Consider the following 22,339-nt stretch of genomic DNA (forward strand, 5'->3'; position numbering starts at 1 on the left):
CCATTACATGTCTATTCCACCATGTCTGGCTTCCAAATCCACCCTGTCCCTAGAGGTACTGCAGGCATGGCTTCTGTCATGCATGTCACACATGCATCAATAGGTGACAGAAAGGGGAGAGGCTATGTCTAAGTTCAGTGTTCTGACCTATGAACATCTGAGTAATTAGTATCCTAACAGTCCCTGAAAAAAAAAGCGAGCCATAGAAGAACACCAGTCTGATGCCAGTCAGGCCTGGATGGACTCTCAAGACAGGAAGCAAGTCAGAGACTAGAAGAACCTCACCTGAGACTAAGGGTCCTGGGCGAGAGTGAGCCTAAGACAGATGATCCCTCCTGAGGGGCCACTAGGGTGGGCCAGATGAGGAGTAAGCCTAAGACGATGACTAGATCTGTGCCATGCGGCTCAGAGAGGGAGCTAGGCGGAGATGATCACCAGTTAGGTCTTGCACAGGCCTAGGGGTGAAGACCATGCCAGAGATGACTCCTTTCCCGATGCCCTAATGCACGAGCAGGTCATAGCACTCCTGAGATGGAAACAACCAAGAGTCCTACACAGCTGTGATGCCCATGAACCACATAGAGAGTTAGCACGACATGATAACTCTGTGGGTGTAGTAGTGGCACACATAAATGTTCAGTAACCAACAGCTTTCTAATTGTACTCCAGACCTACTCAACAACAAGGAACACATGCCTGGTACTGGAAACCCAGCTAACTACCCAGGACTGCTGAATTCATGAAGTCTGGAGGAGAACACACAACCACCACTTTACTACAACAGCGGAATCATTAACTGGATTCTAAATTGTTGTCGTCATACACACAGATAAGTGTTGCCCTCATGCTTGTTCAAGGAACCCTCTTTCTGCAACAGACAGAGACCATTACAGAAAACCACAACCAATCTAGTCTCAGAGTTGTGGAGTTCAGTCCCAGTGGATATGTATCTACCACACAACTCTTACACTGGAGCCTCAGCGATCAGTGTACAATACAGAGTGGGAGGACTATAAGAGGCAGAGGATCAGGGATTTTACTGTGAGACTGTGTCTCCTAATGATGTCGGAAGCTACAGCCAAACATGTCTCACCAACATGGCTGCCCAAACAGCAGCAGAAGGAGACAGCAATAGGCATGCTAATGTGGATTGGGAAAGCCTAGGGAGCCTCAGTCCTACACAAGGAACTACAGGCAACTAAGAAAGCTCAGAGCAGGAGCAATAGTCTTCCCCAGAGAATAGCGCATCAATAGGTTATCAAATGCCAAATGATCAGCTCTGAAAATATACATACACGGAGTGTTATGCAGCTGCCCAAAGAGCCCCATAGTGCATATGTTGTCAACTACTATAATAACAATGCTGAGTGTGATGATTACCAGGGTATCTATGCATGCAGTTCCACAGCCCAAAATGGATTCTTTATCCCTTCTTTACAATCCCCATCTCTCAGTCTCTCCATCTCTCTATATCAAACACAAAACAACATAACACACACACACATGCACACACACACATACATATACACACACATACACACACACACACACACACACACACACACACACACACACACTATGTTAATCTAATACCCCAGAGCAGTGGGGGTTTTTTTTTCAATAAGCCATTATTTCATGCTTTTAAAATAAGAAATGAAAAAAAACATGAGCATACAATGCATATATCGGCACTAAGTTACAGGAACTTATTGTATGTTTAATTTTATATTTCACTTCCTCAATAATGCACTAAACAAAAATACCACTCAAGCCAGGATAAAGTTTTGAAAATCAGTTCAGGGCAAATGACTTAGCAAAGGGTGATCAGCAGAGAGTATGGCGCTGCAGTGTTGTCCAGTGCTAAAGGCATCGTCTACCCACCTGTGGGTACTGCCCTGTGCCCTTCCTGTGTCAGGGCAAGTAAAGGGCATGAAAGGGGAAAAAGCCGCATGGAAAAACACAGCTACTACCTATGTTTGGAAGAGGTTTTCACATTCTTGCATGGCTTTTTAAACCTTCTATTTTTCTGCATATTTAAAAATATGCCATATCCCACATGCTATTTTATTCTGATAAGATGACCAGTAACAAACCTCAGTTAAACAGCGAAACATTTAGTTTTCCATGTCTGACCTAATTCAGATGATCTATCCTGAAGGCCTGTCTGAGGGTGACTGTGGGGTCTCGCCACTGATCTGTCCGTTGACCACAATGACATCAGCAATGGGTATGCACTGATGTGTTTGCCTGCATATGTGGCTTGGCACAGTCTTAACTGTAGCTGCAGAAAGCAGTGTAGTCAAATCAGGGATCCTATCCTGGAGGTTCGGTGTTAGGATACAAACCAAACACAATTTCATAATTTGCGGCTTTGACAGCAGGATATTTGATTCATTTCAAATAAACCCTTCGTGTTTATGTGCATTAGATTTAATGCCTCTAATGGCTCAAGTTTATGTAAGGGCTCTGCATATTCAGTTCTCCTCTACATTCTAAACAGAAATTAGAGACCTAATTGAATTACCATTTAGTCATTAAAAGTGTGAGACAATGTAAAAATATATTCTCGAGAGATTTTCAGCATATGTGAGGTTTATACTTACTAAGCCATTTATCATATTACTGCTCACCTAAATGCCTCTAGTTCTTACATTGTATCTACTATGAACTTTGCTTTTCACAGATCTTGTGAATGCTAAACGTGAGCGAATGATCAATCTTGTGAATCATTCTTTCATATCAGAATAAATGTAAAGTCAAACTAAAATACTTTGTTTAATGTGAACTTTTTTCACTATTTGTCTTTAACCAAACTTCTGTATTTGCTAATTTTTTCAAGTTGGATTATCATCACACCAAGTGTGTTTATGTGTGTTTAGGCCCCTTTTCTCCACCTGGGGTTCCTAGCTTTTAACCTACAGATGTTGGTACGTAGCCTATAGTAATGCAGAAACCAGTAAAGGAAAACAGGACTATTTCCAGAGAGAGAGTGGGTAGGGGTGCAGTAAATAGGGGGGGATTTCAGGGTACACATGATCAGATGAGGGAATAGGGAAAAAGGGGGTCTCTAATTAGTCAGGAGGGGAATATAAGTGAGGAGGAAGGAGGGAATTGGGTAAAGAAGGCAGAGGTGCATAGAGAGGGGCAGCAGAAATGTCTGTTGTTACTTCATTTACAAGTGGAATGGTCTTTTGTATAGGCGGAGAACTTTGCTGTGTTTTATAAAACACCTTTCACAGTTACTGCTGGGTAGGAAGAAAGATCTTAGGGGATGTGGCCTAGCGTAACACAGGCCATAGAAGGGGAAAAGAGAAATGATGGCATGCATGGGGCGAGGGGCAGAGGTTTAAGTAGGAAGGAGATGAGAGGGAGGAACAGAGGAGAGGTCGGAGGGAGGGACAATTAAAGATGTATGAGAAAGCTATATGGAAACCTATCCCACCATCACCAACACACACACACACACACACACACACACACACACACACACACACACACACACACACACACACACACACCAGTTGAAATAAAACTACCCCCACACAGAATCCATACATTGCCAAATAAGAAGGACACTGCCAGGTATGAGACAGCTCTCCTCTTGAGCAGTTTTTGGTCTTGTGGGTCCTTGAAATGCACAAAGTAATACAGACCACTACCATTGCTTTGAGCCCAGCAGAACATGATGCTAAGACTATTGCTGAAGGCACCACAAACTTGGATCACAGGACTTGGAGAAATCTAGCTGGTACTGATTGGGGCTCTTCCTCTCTGCTGGCTAACTTTCATAGTACCTGGTGCTATTCTGTCTATCTGAAGAAAAAAACAACTCATCAACAGTCTGACCCAGATATGAGCCCAGTGAGTTACCATAATAATCAAACTGGAAAATTTGGTGATGTGGGTGACCAAGAACTTTCTTACTCAAGACCCAGTCCACAGGTGGAAACAAATGTCTGGTACTGTAAACTTAATCAACAGCCCATGGCTAGGGAGCTCCTAGGAAACAGAATTGAACTTACAAATACTATTTTGCTATAGATTCAAAATGCTCTCTAAATATGTCCCAATATAGCCATAGATTAGGTATCGTAGACTTGGCTTATCAGAGAAGTTTATTTGTGCAGTGGATAGCGGTTAAAGCACAAACTCTGCTTTTGACAAATAGTTAAAAGTACAGAGAATAAATGTCTGTGGCATGCTCAGCTATAAGAAGGATGCCTATATTACACATAGCCCTGGGAGGCAGAGAGAGCATCGCCGAAGAACATGTAAAGAGTGGAATAGCTAGAGGCTGGGGAAGATTGGGATGTGATGGTGTTTCCTGGGCACAACAGGACAAACATGAAGGGACAGCTGCTGGGGATTCCTCCATAAGACTTGCACCAGATGAAGACAGTCAACCTTCCAGCATAGGTGGGGGGAGGAGCTAATGAGACTCCGCGCGCCCAGGTCAGGAGCTCTTGAGAGTTCTAGCTGGTAGGGCAGGGAGGGTCAATTTAGTGGTGTGGTCTCTAGTAGGTCTATCATGCCCCAAGGGAATGCTCCCACACCTATAGCAGAAATCGGACTCAGTGAGCATGAGAAATGTCAAACAATGAAGTTGGAAGCAGAGTGGCAGATAGAAGGAAAATCCAGGAGAAGTTTGTATAAGGAGTAGGGACAATAGATAGGAACAAAATATACTGCATTCACATATGGAGTTCTTAGCAACATAATTAAAATATTTATATATGTAATCAGAAAATGAAATACATTTGAATTTTGGGTATAGCAGGATTGTTCTGTAGTTGATTCTCCTCCCCCGCCCCCTCTTTTTTTCCATTCTAGTTTTTCATGCTAGTGTGTATGCAACCAACTTGTCTCTCTGTATCTTTGAGACAGCAAAATACTAATGTGAGTAGAAAAGAAAAAGCTTACAGCCCACTCCTTGTCCGATCTGTAGCTAGTTTGTAACCATAAAACATGGGCACAGTCCTGAAAGGCTGGGATCTTTGGATGTTTCAATTCTTTAGGATGTGAAGGAGGAAATCTCAAAATGACAGTCTCCCGTCATAGAAGTCCAAAGCTTAGCATTCTGGCCATGCTGCTCTGATTCTAAGACTACCCTAATATTCAATAATATCAAGCATTGTGTCATAAAAATTTCAAACTTATTCATTATGTTTCTTCTTATTTATAGCAATCAAACATGATATTAACTTATATGTATACATCCAGATCTTGGTCATATAAGCACTGAGTGGCTTTGGTGGGTTTTTTGAAAACACTGAAAGCTGCTACCAAATCCTGCCTCTTCTGCTTGTTTGGCAATTAGGAACCTACAAGCCAAGCAAAATAGCTGTTTGTGTTTTTGGCAGATGTGCGTCGTTTGCTGGCAGCATAGACTGCAGCGCTATTTATTCCACGCTATTGACTTTGGTCCCTTCCACCAGAAAGCGTCAGACTGCCAGGCTGCACTTCCTCTCAGAACGGACAGAGCAGTTACCACAGAACAACCGCCGATGAAGAGCAAAAATAACCTCTAATAACTTCAATTCTGATAGGGATCTTTGGCAAGGTAAATCTATAATTATGAGGACTTTGGAAATTGGCTTATTACATCTTAAAACAGCAAGGTGACAGTTTGGCAGGAGTGTGAAGTTGAGGGGTAAGCGAGGATGCCATTGAATGCTAGCACCCCTCACTGACTATGGGACCTCTTGCAAGGCTCTTATCCTCTTTGATCTGTAAAATGTAGAGTGGAATACTTATATGCATGCATCTGTCAGAATCATTTTTTTAAAATGTTAGTATGTACCGTAAAAGCCATTATTATGAATTTAATTTGTTGACTCAAAGAGATTTTTATTTTGTGAGTATTTAGTGAGACTCTATGGAGCCTGGAGTAAGACACAAGGTCCCCAGGTTCCAGGCTTAGGGTCCTACTCATGCTCTACTGCACAGCATATACCATCAACGGACTTCCTTATCTGTTTATTCACAACATATGCCGAATCTCCGCCAAGAACACAAGATTTCTGCTTGATATCCCCAGGAATCAGAGCATGTTGTCAGACAAGCTATGAATTTGGCTCTGAAAGTAGCTGCTTGCTAGAACATTCTGCACAATGGCAATGGAGACTTTGTGGAAAATACCCGAATGCCACCAGGCCCATTTCTTTCTTAACCTCAATTAAAGTTTGACAGCCTGAGGGGCTTCAGCTGTGATTCTCTGCGCCAGGCTCATAAAACAAAGAGTGTCTTTCCACTCCTGCCTTCCCTTCCGAGCTCAATCATGTTTGAGGTGCAATGGTAAAATGTAGAGAGAAAGAGAAGATGCAAACACTGCCATGTTCTTATTGCTGGGGTGGTAACCCCTCTTTAGGACTTAGGTTTAGAGGCCAGCAGAGCACACCCACCTTTGTTTCCTAGCTGCTTTCAGAGTCTCAGATAGGCCTCATGGGCTTGTTAAGGGATGAAGGACTGTTCCCCAACTTCCTTTTCATTCTTTGCATAGCATGATGTGCATCATAAATTATTCTTTTAATGGACTATTGATAAATATCTTTCCAGTTGACTGCTTTAATTTCTATCACTTACTAGTGTCTACTGCACAAGGCACTTTGCAGGAGGTCATTTTATTTTGTTGGTATAGTGTGTAATTAAAGTGTGAGTTCTTATCTTTGTTTATAGAAGGGGTACCTGCCGGGGTTGAGCTTAGTTCTCAGAGATGCTTTGTAAATATCTTATTATGATCAGAGAATATAGCGATCCCACCTTCTGTAACATAATGACTTGAGAGCTGGAAATTCTTATGGCTTTTTAAATAATTCTAAATATAGCCACAGCAACCAAAAGTCCTTGTTCTCTTGGCTTTCAACTCTTGATTTTTGGTAAATGACTAACTATAAATTCTCTCTGGGAAAAATGCAGTACAATTCTCATCTTTATTCAGGCATGGCGTCAGGGCCATGAGAAACTAGTATGTCACTTGCTTGAAATAGTGTTATAGAATTGACTATTTCCTTCCTAGAGTGCGTATGAACTCGTGTGTGAGATGGCGGCTTTGCTGAGGGATACAGAATCACTTATCTACCAGAAGGGTCTGTGGAGCTTCTTACTTTCCCACCAGGTATGGTGTTCTAAGAAAATTTAATTCACCGAATCTCTACAACTTTCAGAAGGATCTTAATCCTTGTTCTTCCACAGGAGAAAAACTTTCTCAAAAACGTAGAAATGTTTAAGTAGATGTGCATAAGGTGTTGAGGGCTTAAGCTAAACATGGACTGGCCAGGTTGTCTGGATGCTACGTCTATATTTTCATCTACACTGTAAAGCAAGCTGACCACTCTGTATCGTAGCAGCGTAGAGTCTGGCTTCTGGTGATGCGTTCTGGAGAATTATTTCTTGTCTAAAAAGGTGCATTCTCCCTTATGGCTTCATAATTCTAGACCTTGAAATCTCAAGCTCCTTTTAAATTTGTGTAAGAGTCAAGAAAAACGTTAGCATTTATCATATGTGTGAGGAGTTTATAAACGCAAGAGGATGGTTACTCTTTTCAATCACTAGGAGTGATGGATAATTCCCTAAGAAATGACGATGTTGATGTTAAACAAGTCAGTTCTCACACAGCAAATCAGAACCAAGAGTTTTCTTTGATGGCATTTCTAACAGTGCTTATAGCCTTCTTTTACTTTTTTTTGGCATGATTTTCTTTATTTATTTGTAAAATTTTCCTAGTTATTTATCTTATATAATCTTCTCCTAGTTATCTATTATATGGATTTCAGATTTATTATTATTTCAGATTTATTATTGCTACTGCTGTTCTCAGGACTCTTGTCACCTAAATGCCTCCTGACACTGGATTATTTTACAGGAAATTACAAAGGGTTTTAATTAGTATTATAGAAGTAGTTCATCTGGTTGGAGGGATAGTTCAACAGTTAAGAGCACTTGTTGCTCTTGTAAAGGACCCACGTTAAGTTCCTTGCACTCACATAACTGCTCAAACCATGTGTATCTACAGTTCTAGGAGATATGACATGTTCTTTTGGCCTTAGTAGGCACCAGGCAAACATGTGGTACATTTACTTACATGCAGGCAAACACTCATAAAACAAAAATAAATAAATCTAAGAGGTAGAAGAAGTCTACACTGCGTTTTCTAGGAGTTAAAGGAGGTTTTAGATGGAGATTTCCCCAGGCTGCTTTCCCTCGTAGCACTTCAACTGGTTTTCTCAGGTTGGGGTCCTTTCGATTTTCTCATAGAATCGTTTTTTTCATATATACACTGTTATTCCTGCCATTAGCCTTGTTTGTATGTGGATGATTTGTCTGCATGGATGTATCATGTAGAACCTGTATAGGCCAGAAAGGGATGTTAGATCCTCTGGGATTAGAGTTGCAGCTGCACGTGGGCTGAGTGCTGAGACTTGAACCTGGTTCCTCTTGGAGAGAAGCCAGTGCTCTTCACCACTGAGCTGTCTCTCTACCCCAAAGTAAAAAAAAAAAAAATTAATGAATATCATGTCTACCTCCTCTTGGTTTTGAGGTGTTCCCCAATTCTTATTCACATACTGGTTGTACCCATACACACGTGGTTGAAGGAGAAAAGTCTAAATCATCAGTAGAGACAAGATGAACACACTGAGAAGCCAGAGCACTAAGAGGACCATCTACAGAGATGTCAGTATCCTGAGAATTTATGTCCAGATGCTGAAGAACACCTTTGGGGTCCTTGCTTCTTATGGACACATAGTGTAAGACTAACAATTTGTTTTGCTTTGAGGTTTACTTAAGAATGAAATAGGAAGCCAGGCACAATGGTGCATACGTGTAACTCCAGCGCTCTGGGAAGCAGAGCCAGGAGGATCTCTGCATGTTAGAGGCCGGTCTAGTCTACAAAGGGAGTCCAGGATCACCAAGGCTATACAGAGAAACTCTGTCTCAAAAAACCAAAAATAAATAAATAAATAAATAAATAAATAAAAAGAAAAGAAGATGGAAAAGGAGGAGGAAGAGAGAGACAAAGATAATATGAAATAGGAGGTAAGAACATAACATATGTCCTGGCTTTGAGGGTTTGAAGGACACAGAAGAAAGACAACTTGTTCCGGGCATAGTGATACACGCCTTTAATCCCAGCGCTTGGGAGGCAGAGGCAGGTGGATCGCTGTGAGTTTGAGGTCAGCCTAGTCTACAAAGTGAGTACAGGACAGCCAAGCTACACAGAGAAACCCTGTCTTGAAAAGAACAAGTAGAAGAAGGAGGAGGAGGAGGAAGAGGAGGAGGAGGAGGAGGAGGAGGAGAAGGAGGAGGAGGAGGAGAACTGATTTGGGCAGTTCAAACTCTGGAAAAAGGTTTGAAATCATTTTCTTCATTGTGGTCAGCCTCTGGGATGTCATTGTATGCTTCTCATGTTGTGAGGAATCTATCAAGTGATCTCACATTTAGCCTTCCCCAGATATGGGAAATACTTTAAGAAATAAATGTTTCTCATAAATCACAAGAGCTTGTTAATAATGTAGTATCAGATGGACCATTTAAACATATTGTCACATTGTCATTGTCTTTTACTCATTTTAAGTAAATAATTTTAAGTGTTTGATATTCCTCTTAATAAAGGCAATAAAGGCTTCTCCTTACATTCATGAGAAAAATTCAGAGCCTTATTTTCCTTAATACAAACTAATTCTCCTTACAAATGTCTTTCCAAAAATTTTTCTACAGTCTATAAACACTAAATATCAGAAGAGAAAGTCCAAAACCCACTCTCCCTTCTCTACACAGGCAATTATCTTCACATTATAATCAGACAGCTACAGAAAATATGTGAGGTTTTATGGGAGAAAAACTTTTGGAGTAGTGTACTGACTCGATTTCAGGAGGCCAATATAAAGCTTTAGATTAGGACTACAGTTGGAGGGGACGCACATCTATCTCACCATCCATTCACAGGGACATACATTATTTCTAATCTCTTTGGGTAGAGATATATTACTATAGTTTTGTATATTATTAATATACTAACATAGAAAATGCACATTCTAACTACTAATATTACAGCCACATAGGTAAGATCTACTACTGTGTAAGATTATATTTTTCCCAATGATCGGTTTATAGGTACCAAGTATTACAGCCTGACAGAACCTGGCTGAGACTTAACCTGGCTGAGCTCAGCAAGCAGACATCATACAAAGCAAGAAAGGCAGGCTGCTATTTAGCAAAAATTCAATGTTGTTGTTATTCACTGTGTAGAAAAATAAATATCATCCTTGAAGCAGTTATGTCCCTTGGCACCATGGCTTCCCTTATGAAAACATTTTGATGAAACTAATCTTTGAAGAACAAGTTGCTTTAGTTTCTAGCCCATAAAAATGCATGGAAGTCTCTTCTCATGCTAGATCCAATGCAATCAATGCAAGTTTCTTCATCAAAACTCGTTTCAAAGTACACCTTCCTAGAATAGCTTCCAAACTATAGTGGATGACATAAAATATAAAATTTAGCATTATGGCAATGTCTAATATAAAAGACAAAACAGGACAAAGACATTTATAACTTCTACACTGAAATAATGATTTAAACCATTCTTTAAGTATTCGTAAACACTTGACTTAAATAATCTTTAACATTGGTAGAGATCGAATATTCTGATATAATATATAATTCTTTAACAATGGTTATATGTCAAGGATATATAATAGTCATATTTATAACATACATTATATATGATATTTAACAGTGATAGGAATATATTGCTATATATATGTATATATATGCATTTATATATGTATTATTAATAAACTCATGGCCACGAACTTTGGGTCAGAGTTCTGTCTTCTGAAAGGCTTCATCCAGCAGCTGATATTAACAGAAGCAGAGATCCACATCCAAACAATAGGCGGAGCTTGGGGAGTCTTGTGGAAGAATTTGAGGAAGGACTGAGGGAGCCAGAGGGGTCAAGGATACCTCAAGAAGACCTACAGAGGAAACTATCTTGGGCTTATGGAGGGCTCACAGAGAAGACCAAACCACTAACAAAATAGCATGCACGGGCTGGACCTAGACCCCTTACACATATAGCAGATATACAGGTTGGTCAACATGTGGGTCACTAACAATGGGAGCAGGGGCTGTCTCTGATTCTGTTGCCTGCCACTGGATCCCTTTCCTCTAGCTGGGCTGCCTTGTCAGGCCTCAATAGGAGAGGATGCACTGAGTCCTGCTGTCCAGGGTTGGTTGGTACCCATGCCCTCCCTCTTCTTTGAGGACAGGGGTAGAAAAAAATGTCAGAAAGGAGTGTGAGAGTTGGACTGGGAAGATAGAAGGTGGGCGTAGGCTGTGATCAGGATATAAAGTGTATAAATAAAAAAATTAATGAAAAAAGGAGAAAAATATTTTGCTTTTGAAAAATGGCTTTCTAGGGGCTGGAGAGATGGCTCAGAGGTTAGGAGCACTGGCTGCTCTTCCAAAGGTCCTGAGTTCGGTTCCCAGCAACCACATGGTGGCTCACAACCTTCTAGAATGTGATCTGATGCCCTCTTCTGGCCTGCAGGTGTCCGTGCGGGCAGAGCACTGTATACATAATAATAAATAATTAAAAAAAAAAAAGAAAAATGGCTTTCTATAACGGATCGCCCTTCTCTTCCGTGGCTTTATGAAGCTGCTCCTGACCCCGTTTCCACTTCCCAACTTTTAGCATCAATCAAGAAACCTTTGCGTGGCTCTTTGCTGGCCCCACTTATCATTTTGTTGTTGTTGTTGAAATGTTTACATGTCAAAACAGATTTTACCATGCTCAGACGGGAAATGAGATTGCTCACTTTGAGAAACTTTGGAAATGTCACTGGACATGTATAGGGATAGATACGTGACTCAGCTCTGCATATCCCGGTAGAGGTTTTCTGAGAGGCTCTTTAAGGGAAATGTACTTAATTTTAAGATGGAACTTTGAGAAACAATACTGACTTTTTTCTTGGAGATTTGTCAGCTTCTGCACATAAAAGGTAATTCCTGACTTTGCCGCAGGCCTTGCAAACCACAGCCAGAGCAATCTGAGTGGAGCTGAGGCCTCAGAAGTGGAAAAAGAGGTCAAAACTTGCTCCTTGACTATATATTTGAGACATTGATCCCTGCAGGAAAAAGCCAAACAATTGCAAGGAGTTTTGAGGTTTTCTGTCTATGAAAAATATTCTACAGGACGCAGATGTTTCTCGAATATTGTTCTTTAGCTAGAAGTAATGAGTCTGTGTTTTCCTTCATTTATTCCATTAACAATACCATCTGCCAATAAACATCTGCTGTCTCAGTTTCTGTATTTTAATTTCACAATACACTGAACATGAAGTTATATAACTCTGTAGCTGGTTCTCTGATGGATTTGGGTTTCTTGATTTGTGTGATAGCCTTTTCTTCACCTATCTCCTCTGTGATGTCTATCAAGCACACAGGAGACAGCCTGTATAACCTGGCTCCTGACTGCCTTCCAACCATGTGTCCCCAGGAGTCAGCTTTCTCTTAGGATGAGCTTCTTGCTGTTCAGTCCAGCGTCTGATTCTGCTTGTTTATATAAATCCTCAAAATCCGGAAATTCCACTTCATACTTCTTATCAAATCATGGAAAACTACTCTTTGGGTCTTCCCCAAGCAAACCCCTAAATATAATAGGTTCTCATCTCTACTGTTCCATACCCATCAAAACTGAACTCAATTTTGAATCGAGTATCCCCTTCAGGCTCCTGTTTTCAGAGAATGGCAGAAGATTTAGGTGGAATCCATCCATTCACATCATTGCCTTTCTTGTAGCTCCATCCTCATCCTGCACGTCGAGGCAACCTCACAATACAATAGTCACAGTGGTCTCTTGCTAGTTTCCTGACCATGATGGAAATTCCCCACCCTTCCTTCTCCCGTTACAGCCATGCGCACTCTTGAGTTCTGGTCCTTTAGACCTTAGAATAAATCCCGTTCTTGGAATCTGGATCCAATTGTTCCTCCAATATCAGCAATACTTCTTTTCACACAAAACAACCAATTTTATCCTGTAAGTAGGATTGGATTTGTTAGTTAGTTTATTATTTTTCTCCCAATCTTTTGGAGGGCTTGGCACCATTATAACCAATGGAAAGGCGGAATGCCTGACGTACTGGAGGCTCTCGGAGGCACTAATTTATTTGTTATAGACAAATCACCTCATGTAAACCACAGTAGTACAGGAGTCTGCTAAAAGTGAAGGCTTTAGTTTTCCCAGGGACATTTTGTCTGTGTGTAATACTAAGCTGTCATTCCAGAGACTTAGGTTGAACTTCATAAACAAAACCCGTTTTAGTTAAGTCAATCTTGGAAGATTATTTTTTAATCTAACCTCCTGTTCTTACAATACATTTCATTGAGGAAATTTCAACCAAATCCTGTCAAAGTCTAAGTAAATAAGCCAAAGAAAACATTGAGACTCTGTGAACTCCCTTGAAGCTGTTATAAGCCTTCGGGGGAACTCAGGAAAAACCCTGGTGAGTTAAGGCATACTTCCTGTCTGTGGTCTGAGGAGAAGGCAAGATGTGCAGCTAGAAAGAACTGCCTCAAAGCTTCTCCAGTACAAGTTAGGAACATGGGGCTTCTAGGCCTGAGGAACTTGGCTGGGTCACCTTACGGCCATCAAGTGTGGCCATGGATTGCCTCCTGAAGTCTAATCTAGTTGCTTTATCCAAAGCATTTCCCTGCCACTTTTGTGCTTGTGACACAAAACCAGGAGTTCAGTACAAGGCTGTCCAAAAGGAAAGAGCTTTGGGATATTATTGATGGTTTATTGGTAATAAGGGAATCTTATTTCAGAGTTAACTTAAGTGGAAGCTGGTTTTCAACATACACACACACTGTATTAATCTTCTTGAACTTCCATTTAGCTTTCACACAAAAAGGAAAATGATACAACATATTTGGCTATTTCAAAATGGTTGTAGAGATACATTGTGGAGATACATTCTGGAAACATGGCTGGGCCTACTTATAAATACATATTTATAAATATAAATTAATAAAATTTATTAAATTGTGTCAATGGACATCCAATAAAATAATTTGAATGTCACATTATTGCTAAATAATGAATCATTGTGATGGTAGTGGGAAGTTACGAAGTTGCAGTTTTTAGAGTCATTGAACTACATAGCATCCTGTAATTAAGGAAGCAGATAAAACCAATTTAGAGCCAGCATCTACATTACATTCTTCCTCTACCCTTAGCACAAAAGTAGAAGCTCAGAATAAATTCGAGTTTTGAAAATGTATGTATGTGTATGTATATATATATATATATATATATATATATATATATGTGTGTGTGTGTGTGTGTGTGTGTGTGTGTGTGTGCGTGTGTGTGTGTATGTGTGTGTGTGTGCATTTGTGTGTGTACATATGGGGATGCTGGTGCACACCTCAGTGAGAGATGGAAATAGAAAGGTTGGAGCTAAAGTCCACCCTCAGCTACCCAGTAATTTCAAGAACAGTCTGGCTGACATGATGATCTATCTAAAGAACAAACAAATGAAAAAAAGTCAGTAAAACAGATCATATAATTCAACAACCACAAAAATATGAAAATACCCACATGGACACATTTTGAAAAGTATGCTCTCGGGTGGCAGAGGCAAGAGAATCTTTGTGAATTTGAGGTCAATCTACTGTACATAGTAAGTTCTGAACCTGCCAGGCTATCCAGTAAGGCTTGTATCAAATGAAAAAAGTGAATATAGAAAATATGTATTTTTAATTCACTGTATGGATCAAGTCTCCACCTTTAACTGATATTTTGTCAATTTTATACTGCAGTACTTCAGCACAGGGAAAAATGCACGGTAATGAAGGGGTTAAAAATCCAAAGCTCCTGCACAGTGCTCTCACTGATTTTTCTGGAAAGAGGAGACAGAAGTTAAAAGGGGAAATATGTTTCCTGTTACAGTGTTGAGCCAGTGGCTTTGGCTATAGCATTTAACTTAATAGCTGAGAGTTACCCAACATATTACATTAAATGTTTATGTCATTTCTAGCAACATTGAGATTTATTACTAATAATTGGGTTTCTGATTTATTACTGATTTATTAGAAGACATACAGTCAACAAAATGCATGTACATTGCTTTTGAATCAAATGCACATAAAAATCCCCACTCTTTCAAAAATCAAGCTTGGACTTCATCACAACTCTTTCTGGTCCAGACATCGGCTTTGAATAATTCTTTGGCTGTAGTTTTATTACTATTTTCTTAGATTATACTTCCTTACCTTTTACTTCTAAGTATCTCCTTGAATGGTAAGTGCTTAAGAATCTACAGTATGATTTTCCAAGCGAGGAAATCTGATCCTGTTTCTCTCACCTTAAAGCTTTCAACTGTTTACTTCTCACCCTTGGGAAGCAGTGAAGACTAATATTCCCCTGAAAGACATCCTTCTCTGAGCTAAGATGGCCTGGTTAAAACTAAAAAATGAAAATCAAGCCTTAAAATATGGAGCTTAGACACAAGTCATTTTATAGATGGTTTTCTGTGGTTTATATAGAGAGGGGATCATTGTTAAACAACAGTGTAATAGGGTTAGTGAACACACACCATTTCCATTACCATACTGACTCAAACATTTAGAAAATAGAAGCTTTCATCTAGAGTCCCACTAGAATGTCCCGCTCAAACTAAGGCACCAGCCAAGGACAATACAGGCGGTAAACCTTAAACCCCTACCCAGATCTAGCCAATGGACAGAACACTCTCCACAGTAGAGTGGAGAGTGGGATATGACTTTCTCACATACTCTGGTGCCTCACCCTTGACCATGTCCCCTGGAGGGGGAGACCTGGTGGCACTCAGAGGAAGGACAGCAGGCTACCAAGAAGAGACTTGATACCCTATGAACATATAAGGGGGAGGAAATCCCCCTCAGGAACAGTCATAGGGGAGGGGAATAAGGGGAAAATGGGAGGGAGGGAAGAATGGGAGGATACAAGGGATGGGATAACCATTGAGATGTAACAAGAATAAATTAATAAAGGAGAAAAAAAGCTGTCTTAAAAAAATAAATAAAAAAATAAAATAAAATAGAAGCTTTCCAATCCTAATAGAGAATGAAGTGTAGCAGGGACAGGTTTTCAAGACAGAATAAAGTGTATTATACTAAAGGTGATGAGATCATTGGGGTGTTTTGTTTACCTTGATGTAAACGAGAAACATTTAATAAGGTATAACTCCTCATAGCACAAGACTATGCTCCTGTCAAGGAGAGGTTGAATTATGCATTATATTGCTAGTACTAATTTCAAGGAACTTCTAAGAGAATGCTTTGACCTTTATATGAATTAAGATGGTGAATTTATACATGGCAGAATAAAAAGTATGTGTCTTTTGGGGGAAATTTGTCCATGTGTAGAGAACTAAACTATAGGCTTGGGGTGCACAAGGCTTTTATTTTCTATGGAAAAAAAGCATTAATTAACGGAAAGGGCATTCATCAAAATCCTGTTGTATGCCAAATATTCCTCCAGGTGCTAGAAACTCAACGAGCAAATAAGGCAGACAAGGTATACCCTATGGAACTTAGATTCAAAACAGGATGAGACAGGCAATAAAGAAATATGAGTTAATAAATAGGGCAATTTAAAATTGTCATAAATATAAGGACAACAATTGTGTGAGTTATATAATGAAGAGATAATTTTAAATTGTCATAAATTTTCAGAAGAAAAATACTGTGAGTGATCTATCTATGATGAAGAATTTCAGAAGAAATACTGTGAGTGATGAAGAATTACTCTAAGCAGGTAGCTGTATAAACTTGGTTGATACATAGGCTGTTTTGAGGTACTGGCATTTGAGCACAAACACAAATAGGAAGAATGTCCCTGCCATGCGAGATCCAAAGAACTCCAGGCAGAGGCAGGGAGCACAAATGCCCCAAGGTAGAAATAACATCACTGTAGCCAAAAATGAAGTCAATGGAGCGGCGAGGTTTACAGCACAGATTTCATACCACTGTGGTCCATGGTATGAAATTTAGATGCATATTCTATGGCACCTAAGAGCAGATCCACATGACCTGAATATATCTGAAAAGACCCCTCAACTGGTTTGGGGGAATGGTGAGCTGGATAGTTGTATGTCCACTTGACACTAGCTAGACTCAACTGAGATGGGAGAACTCCAATCAAGAAAATGCCTCCATAAAATCAGGCTGTCGGCAAGCCTATAGGGCATTTTCATAATTGGTGATCAATGGGGGAGGGTTCAGCCCAATTTGGGTGGTGTTACTCCTGGGCTGGTGGTCCTGGGTTCTATAAGGAAGCAGGCTGAGCAAGCCATGGGACGTGAGCCAGCAGCACCTGTCCATGGCCTCTGCATCATCTCCTGCTTTCAGGTTCCTGCCCTGATGTCCTTTGATGATTATCAGTGATGTGGACTGTAAGCTAAATAAATCCTTTCCATCCCAACTTGCTTTTGGTCATGGTGTTTCATCACAGCAATAGAAATCCTAACTAAAACAGATAGCTAACAGGCATAGCAGCTGAAGTCAAGTCCATGGAGTGTCAATAGAGTGGTGTGTGTGTGTGTGTGTGTGTGTGTGTCTGTGTGTGTGTGTGTGTGTGTGTGTCTGTGTGTGTGTGTCTGTGTGTGTGTGTGTGTCTGTGTATGTGTGTGTGTGTGTGTTTGTGTGGCGTGAGTTGGGGGAGGTATATAGAAACCTTAGCACATTGTGTGGGCATGAGCTGTGACTGCCACACTGTCAGGTTTTTTTTTTTTTTCTAATTGAGGGACAGCACACTTGTGGAACCTATTATTAGGAAATTCACTAAGTCTCTCCCTACAGGTGTCAGACAAAAACTGAAACCAAAGAAAATATTAATGCTCTTTAAACATGCAAGAAGGCCTAGACATTACACATTCTTGGATAAACCGTGATCACGATAATTGATTTTAACAACCTAAAGGGAAGTACAAATATAAACAAGAACATTCTAGAGTGGTGCTATTTCTCAAATCTCCACCTTTAGGATGTGTTGATTCCCTGTCTTTGAACAATTGTGATTAAATTGAGATAAGTAATGGACATTCTAAAAATAAAATCCGTTCTTTAGTTGACAAATGTATTGCAGGGCATGCTTTCAGTTTTCTACAAACAAATGGTTTGTCTTTATACAAAGCATGCGTACTGGAATATCTAATTGTTATGGTAGTATGTGTAAATTGTTTCATTCTACCTCCTAAGAGCCAAGTGGTAAATTCTTTTTTTTTGTTGTTTTTGTTTTTGTTTTTTGTTTTGGTTTTTTTGAGACAAGATCTCTCTGTGTTAGCCTTGGCTGTGTCCTGGACTCCCTTTGTAGATCAGGCTGTCCTCAAACTCACAGAGATCTGCCTACCTCTGCCTCCCGAGTGCTGAGATTAAAGGCGTGCGCCACCACACCCGGCCAACCAGTAAATTCTTAACAAAATTAAAAGTACTTTTTAAACTCACCATCATGAAATGTGATATTGCATAAAAATATTAGTTATCTTAAAAATATTAAAACAAAGGTAACAAGTATTCAATATATTACTCCCCAATTATTTTAATATAGTTTAATGTTACCAATGTTTAGAGATTACATCCACTTCGTCATAGGCTATGAATCATTTATAATGTTATGTTACCATGCAAAGTCTTTACCTCAACATTGGTGAAATCACATCAGAGCCTGAGGTTAATGGTGAGGCTATTTTCCCCCACAGAGATCATCAGAAACCACCAGGCAAGCTCCTCCCCTTGGGAAGTCACAAGTAGAGCATTTTCCCACCCATCACTAGCTGCTACCCGCTGCCATCCCTTTGTCACACTCATGACCACACTGTCTCTAAACACAAACTGCTAGTTTTGAATCCTTGAAGCAGGTTATATTTCACCCAAGAAACAAAGAAAAGAAAAATACAATGTTGACTGTCATCAAAACTCATAATTTAATGAATGTTTTCAAAGTAATGTGATGTCATTCTCATTTATCAAAAAAAAATTATTATTCCTGAAAAGAAAGTAACAGTGCAATGATGCAAGAGAAAAGTCTCACTATAGTAAAAGGTCTGGAATAAGAGCTTGCAAAGGAGCTTGGCAGTAGAGAAGTAAAGCCCTGGTTAATTCTGTAAATTCACCTACACAAAGACTTCTAATAAAAGAGTTGTTATTTAAAAAAAATGCTAGCATTTATTTATTTATAGTAGAAGAATGTTTTAAAGGATGCTATTTGTATGTCTACCTAAAGTTTATAAAATCTTCAGTGATACTGGGACAACTGAGGAAGATTAACGTAGCCTGATCTACTCAACGGAAGCTTCCCAAACAAAATTACACGTCCACAAAGAGAAGCTGGGAGCAGGCGAAACAGATCTCATCGCTCGAGGCCGTTGTGATACAGATACTCCCTAACTTCCTTAGCACTCTATAGGTTCTAATATTTTAAAACTGCACAATAAGTAAAATGAAAACTTTAATGTATTATCCCACGCCTTTCTTTTTGAGAAAGCAATGTATGTGAATATGCTAAGTGTGAGGTGAACTTGGCTCATGGGGGGAAGCTAGAGTTAATGTTGTTGAGATCTTGTCGTTGTGTTAAATCGTCTTTTGTTGGTTTAATATATAATAGCACATTCACCTATCTAGCTATGAATCTCTTTTCTTAATCAATTGCTGTTATCTTGATTTAGCACTTCATTACTCTGCATTCTCTGATTAAATTCTTAAGTTCACATTGATTTTGGTGCAGTGTAATATTAATGAAGAGGAGGTAAGGAAACATTAAAAATTAGGCAAATAATAAAATACTGTAAGTTTGGTATACAGAAAGGGGATCACTGTCTCAAGTACAAGTTAGAGATTGACCAGGACTGTGAGGACAAACATCTGCATAAAAGCCATGCGTGGGTTAAAGCCCAAAGCAAGAGTCGCTGGAAAGAAGAAATAGTCTACTGCCTTTTCTGATTACTGGATTAACATATGTGGAAAAGACAAAAATAAGTCAGAAGAATACTTAATATAGATCAGTAGATTTTCTTTTGAAATATAAAAGAAAAATTGAATATCCTTAGATAATTGCTTAGTATTATTCTTTTTGCCTTCAATGCCTTATGTTTTAAATGTGATGTTCATTTTAAGATATTTCATCAAAACATATTCTAGGTGAAAACAGAGTATTTAAATAATGTTTTATAATTGCAATCTTGGAAACACCTCTAGCAATTTCCATGATACATGTTGGGTCCTGAGACACGTTCATTTTAGGTGATCTTAATGGTGCTTTGACAACTAAATCATAACTGACAAGTCAGTACTACGTTACAGATTTACTTTTTCCGTTCATGGAAAATGGATCTTCAAGTCCTGCGATATGAAGAGTATTTGTATTTGCTTAAGAAAATGCTGATGCTGTGAATGCGAGTTCTATCTTCCCCCTCGAGAAGCCGCACATAGGGCGTGGGAACCCACAGAGGACTTACCTAAAGCCGTCCTTAGGTGATGGCTTACCTGAAATTTTGACTTGAGACACTACTCCATCACCGCCGTCACTGTGTGCTCGAACCTCAACAACATACTCTCCGTCTCTGGGGATCGGGACTTCTATGGAGTGTTTATGGGTTGAGAACAACTTGCCGTCGTGCTGACCATCAGGTCTGTAGAGTATCTGAGGGGTCCCGAGTTACGAAGAGTTAATGACGTCACAACTCTGAGCCAATGTCCGGTGTTAAGCATTCAGCACACAATACTTACTCACTGGTTCACAAAAATAAGCACATTCAAAATTTGAGGGAACATTTGTGCTGTTTTGATTTCCGAGTGCTGCTGGCTCTTGTCCTCCTCGTCACATTTTGAAGTGACCTAAGGAAGTGCTCTCTTGGTTTTAAGACTCTTCCATGTGATTCTTCAAGCTGATGTAGCTAATCCCAATGCAATAGCACGGGGTATATTGGGTCCATGGAAAGAGCCCTTTTCTTTATTTCACAGTGAGGTGGGGGAGGGAACACTCTAACCCCACTCCCAGACCTACACGAACCAATGCATTCTGTCTCCTGGTTAAGCAAGGATTATCCTGACAGCTCCGTTGTTTAAGGCAGGTATTTATCTTACCCGCTTGCCATAGAGTTTTCCTAAAAATCCCTCTAAAGACGTTCTCTTACCTTGAGATTTTTTTCAGGAGACTCTCTTCCGACTACTGCCATATGGGTGGAGCAAGAAAGCCAGATGGGTTTTTCTAATAGCTGAAGCCACACCCACCAATGTTAGCAGGAATGAAGCTAGTGCTTCTTATTTACCTTGTATCCTGTGACTGTAGATTCATTTGATAATGCAACAACATGATCCCACGTGATGATGTAACGGGAGCCAGACCTCACGGAACTGATGATCCTTGGTGGCTGGCTAGGAGCTGTAGGAGGAAGAAACAGGTAACAGTGGTCACCGGACTCTCAACGTCAGTTCTGAAAACATCGACATCGCATGTGTGTTCATGATGCTGATGAAAGTGGTGCTGTCAGCAACAACAGCCTGATTCTGAGGATTGTTTCATATGCTTGGCACTGTGCTCAGCCTGGCACTGTACATTCGCGAGTTCACTTAATGCTCCCAGTGGCTTGTGGGGCAGGAAATTCAATTGTCTTTTTTCTCATCTTATTTCTTTCATCTTCCAGTCTCTTCAAACTGTTGTCATCAGAGTCACCAGTCTTGACCGGCCTGATGCCATTTTGCATAGCCTTTTCTGGCTTGAGACCTTTGGAACTTTTTTAGAGTTGACGTTTTTCTGGATCTCTCATTTTTTTTTTCTTAACTCCCCTATGTCTTATCAGGACTCTACTATCTTCGTTGTTTTCTCCCTCATTAATCACTGTGAGCTAACTCTGTGCTCTCTGGCCAATTTCTAGGTGTTGGAAGGGTTTCAGATTTAATTCTGCATGTATCGCTCTGTTCTATCTGTGAATCTCCACAGGCATTTAAATACTCCAAGCCAGTCTCCAGCCCTAATCTGTCAGCCATCCTCTGAATATGTTTTGACCTTCCTGTGTTTGAATGTCTGCTGTCCAGATGTAATTTAATAAGGATGAATCATCGGTCCTATTCCCCCAAATCTGCCTCTTAGGAGAAGATTTTCTTACCTTTTGAAAACTACACGTATGGAGAATGTCCTATCCATTGGCTAGATCTGGGTAGGTGTTTAAAGTTTACGGCCTATATTGTCCTTGGCTGGTGCTATAGTTTGAGAGGGACCCCTGGGCCCAGATCTGCCTATCATAATGTTCTACTTGTAGGTTTCTAGGTGAGTGGAGAGTGGGGTCTGACTTTCACACGTACT

The 22,339-nt window shown here is 40.1% G+C and overlaps 1 protein-coding gene across 3 annotated transcripts in view; it reads right to left on the reverse strand.

Annotated features, from left to right (window-relative positions):
* Nucleotides 1-22,339, reverse strand: part of CNTN1 (contactin 1) — a 302,283-nt gene that overhangs the window by 10,420 nt on the left and 269,524 nt on the right. For all 3 annotated transcript variants that reach the window (XM_084750668.1, XM_084750670.1, XM_084750669.1), the window contains exons 22-23: nucleotides 21,306-21,418; nucleotides 20,521-20,677 (exon numbers count right to left, since the gene is read on the reverse strand). In XM_084750668.1, the coding sequence (XP_084606794.1) occupies nucleotides 20,521-20,677; nucleotides 21,306-21,418 (270 nt within the window). The remainder of the gene's footprint in view (nucleotides 1-20,520; nucleotides 20,678-21,305; nucleotides 21,419-22,339) is intronic.

Source organism: Acomys minous (assembly GCF_964271855.1).
Source record: "Acomys minous genome assembly, chromosome: 12".
Lineage (NCBI taxonomy): Eukaryota > Metazoa > Chordata > Mammalia > Rodentia > Muridae > Acomys > Acomys minous.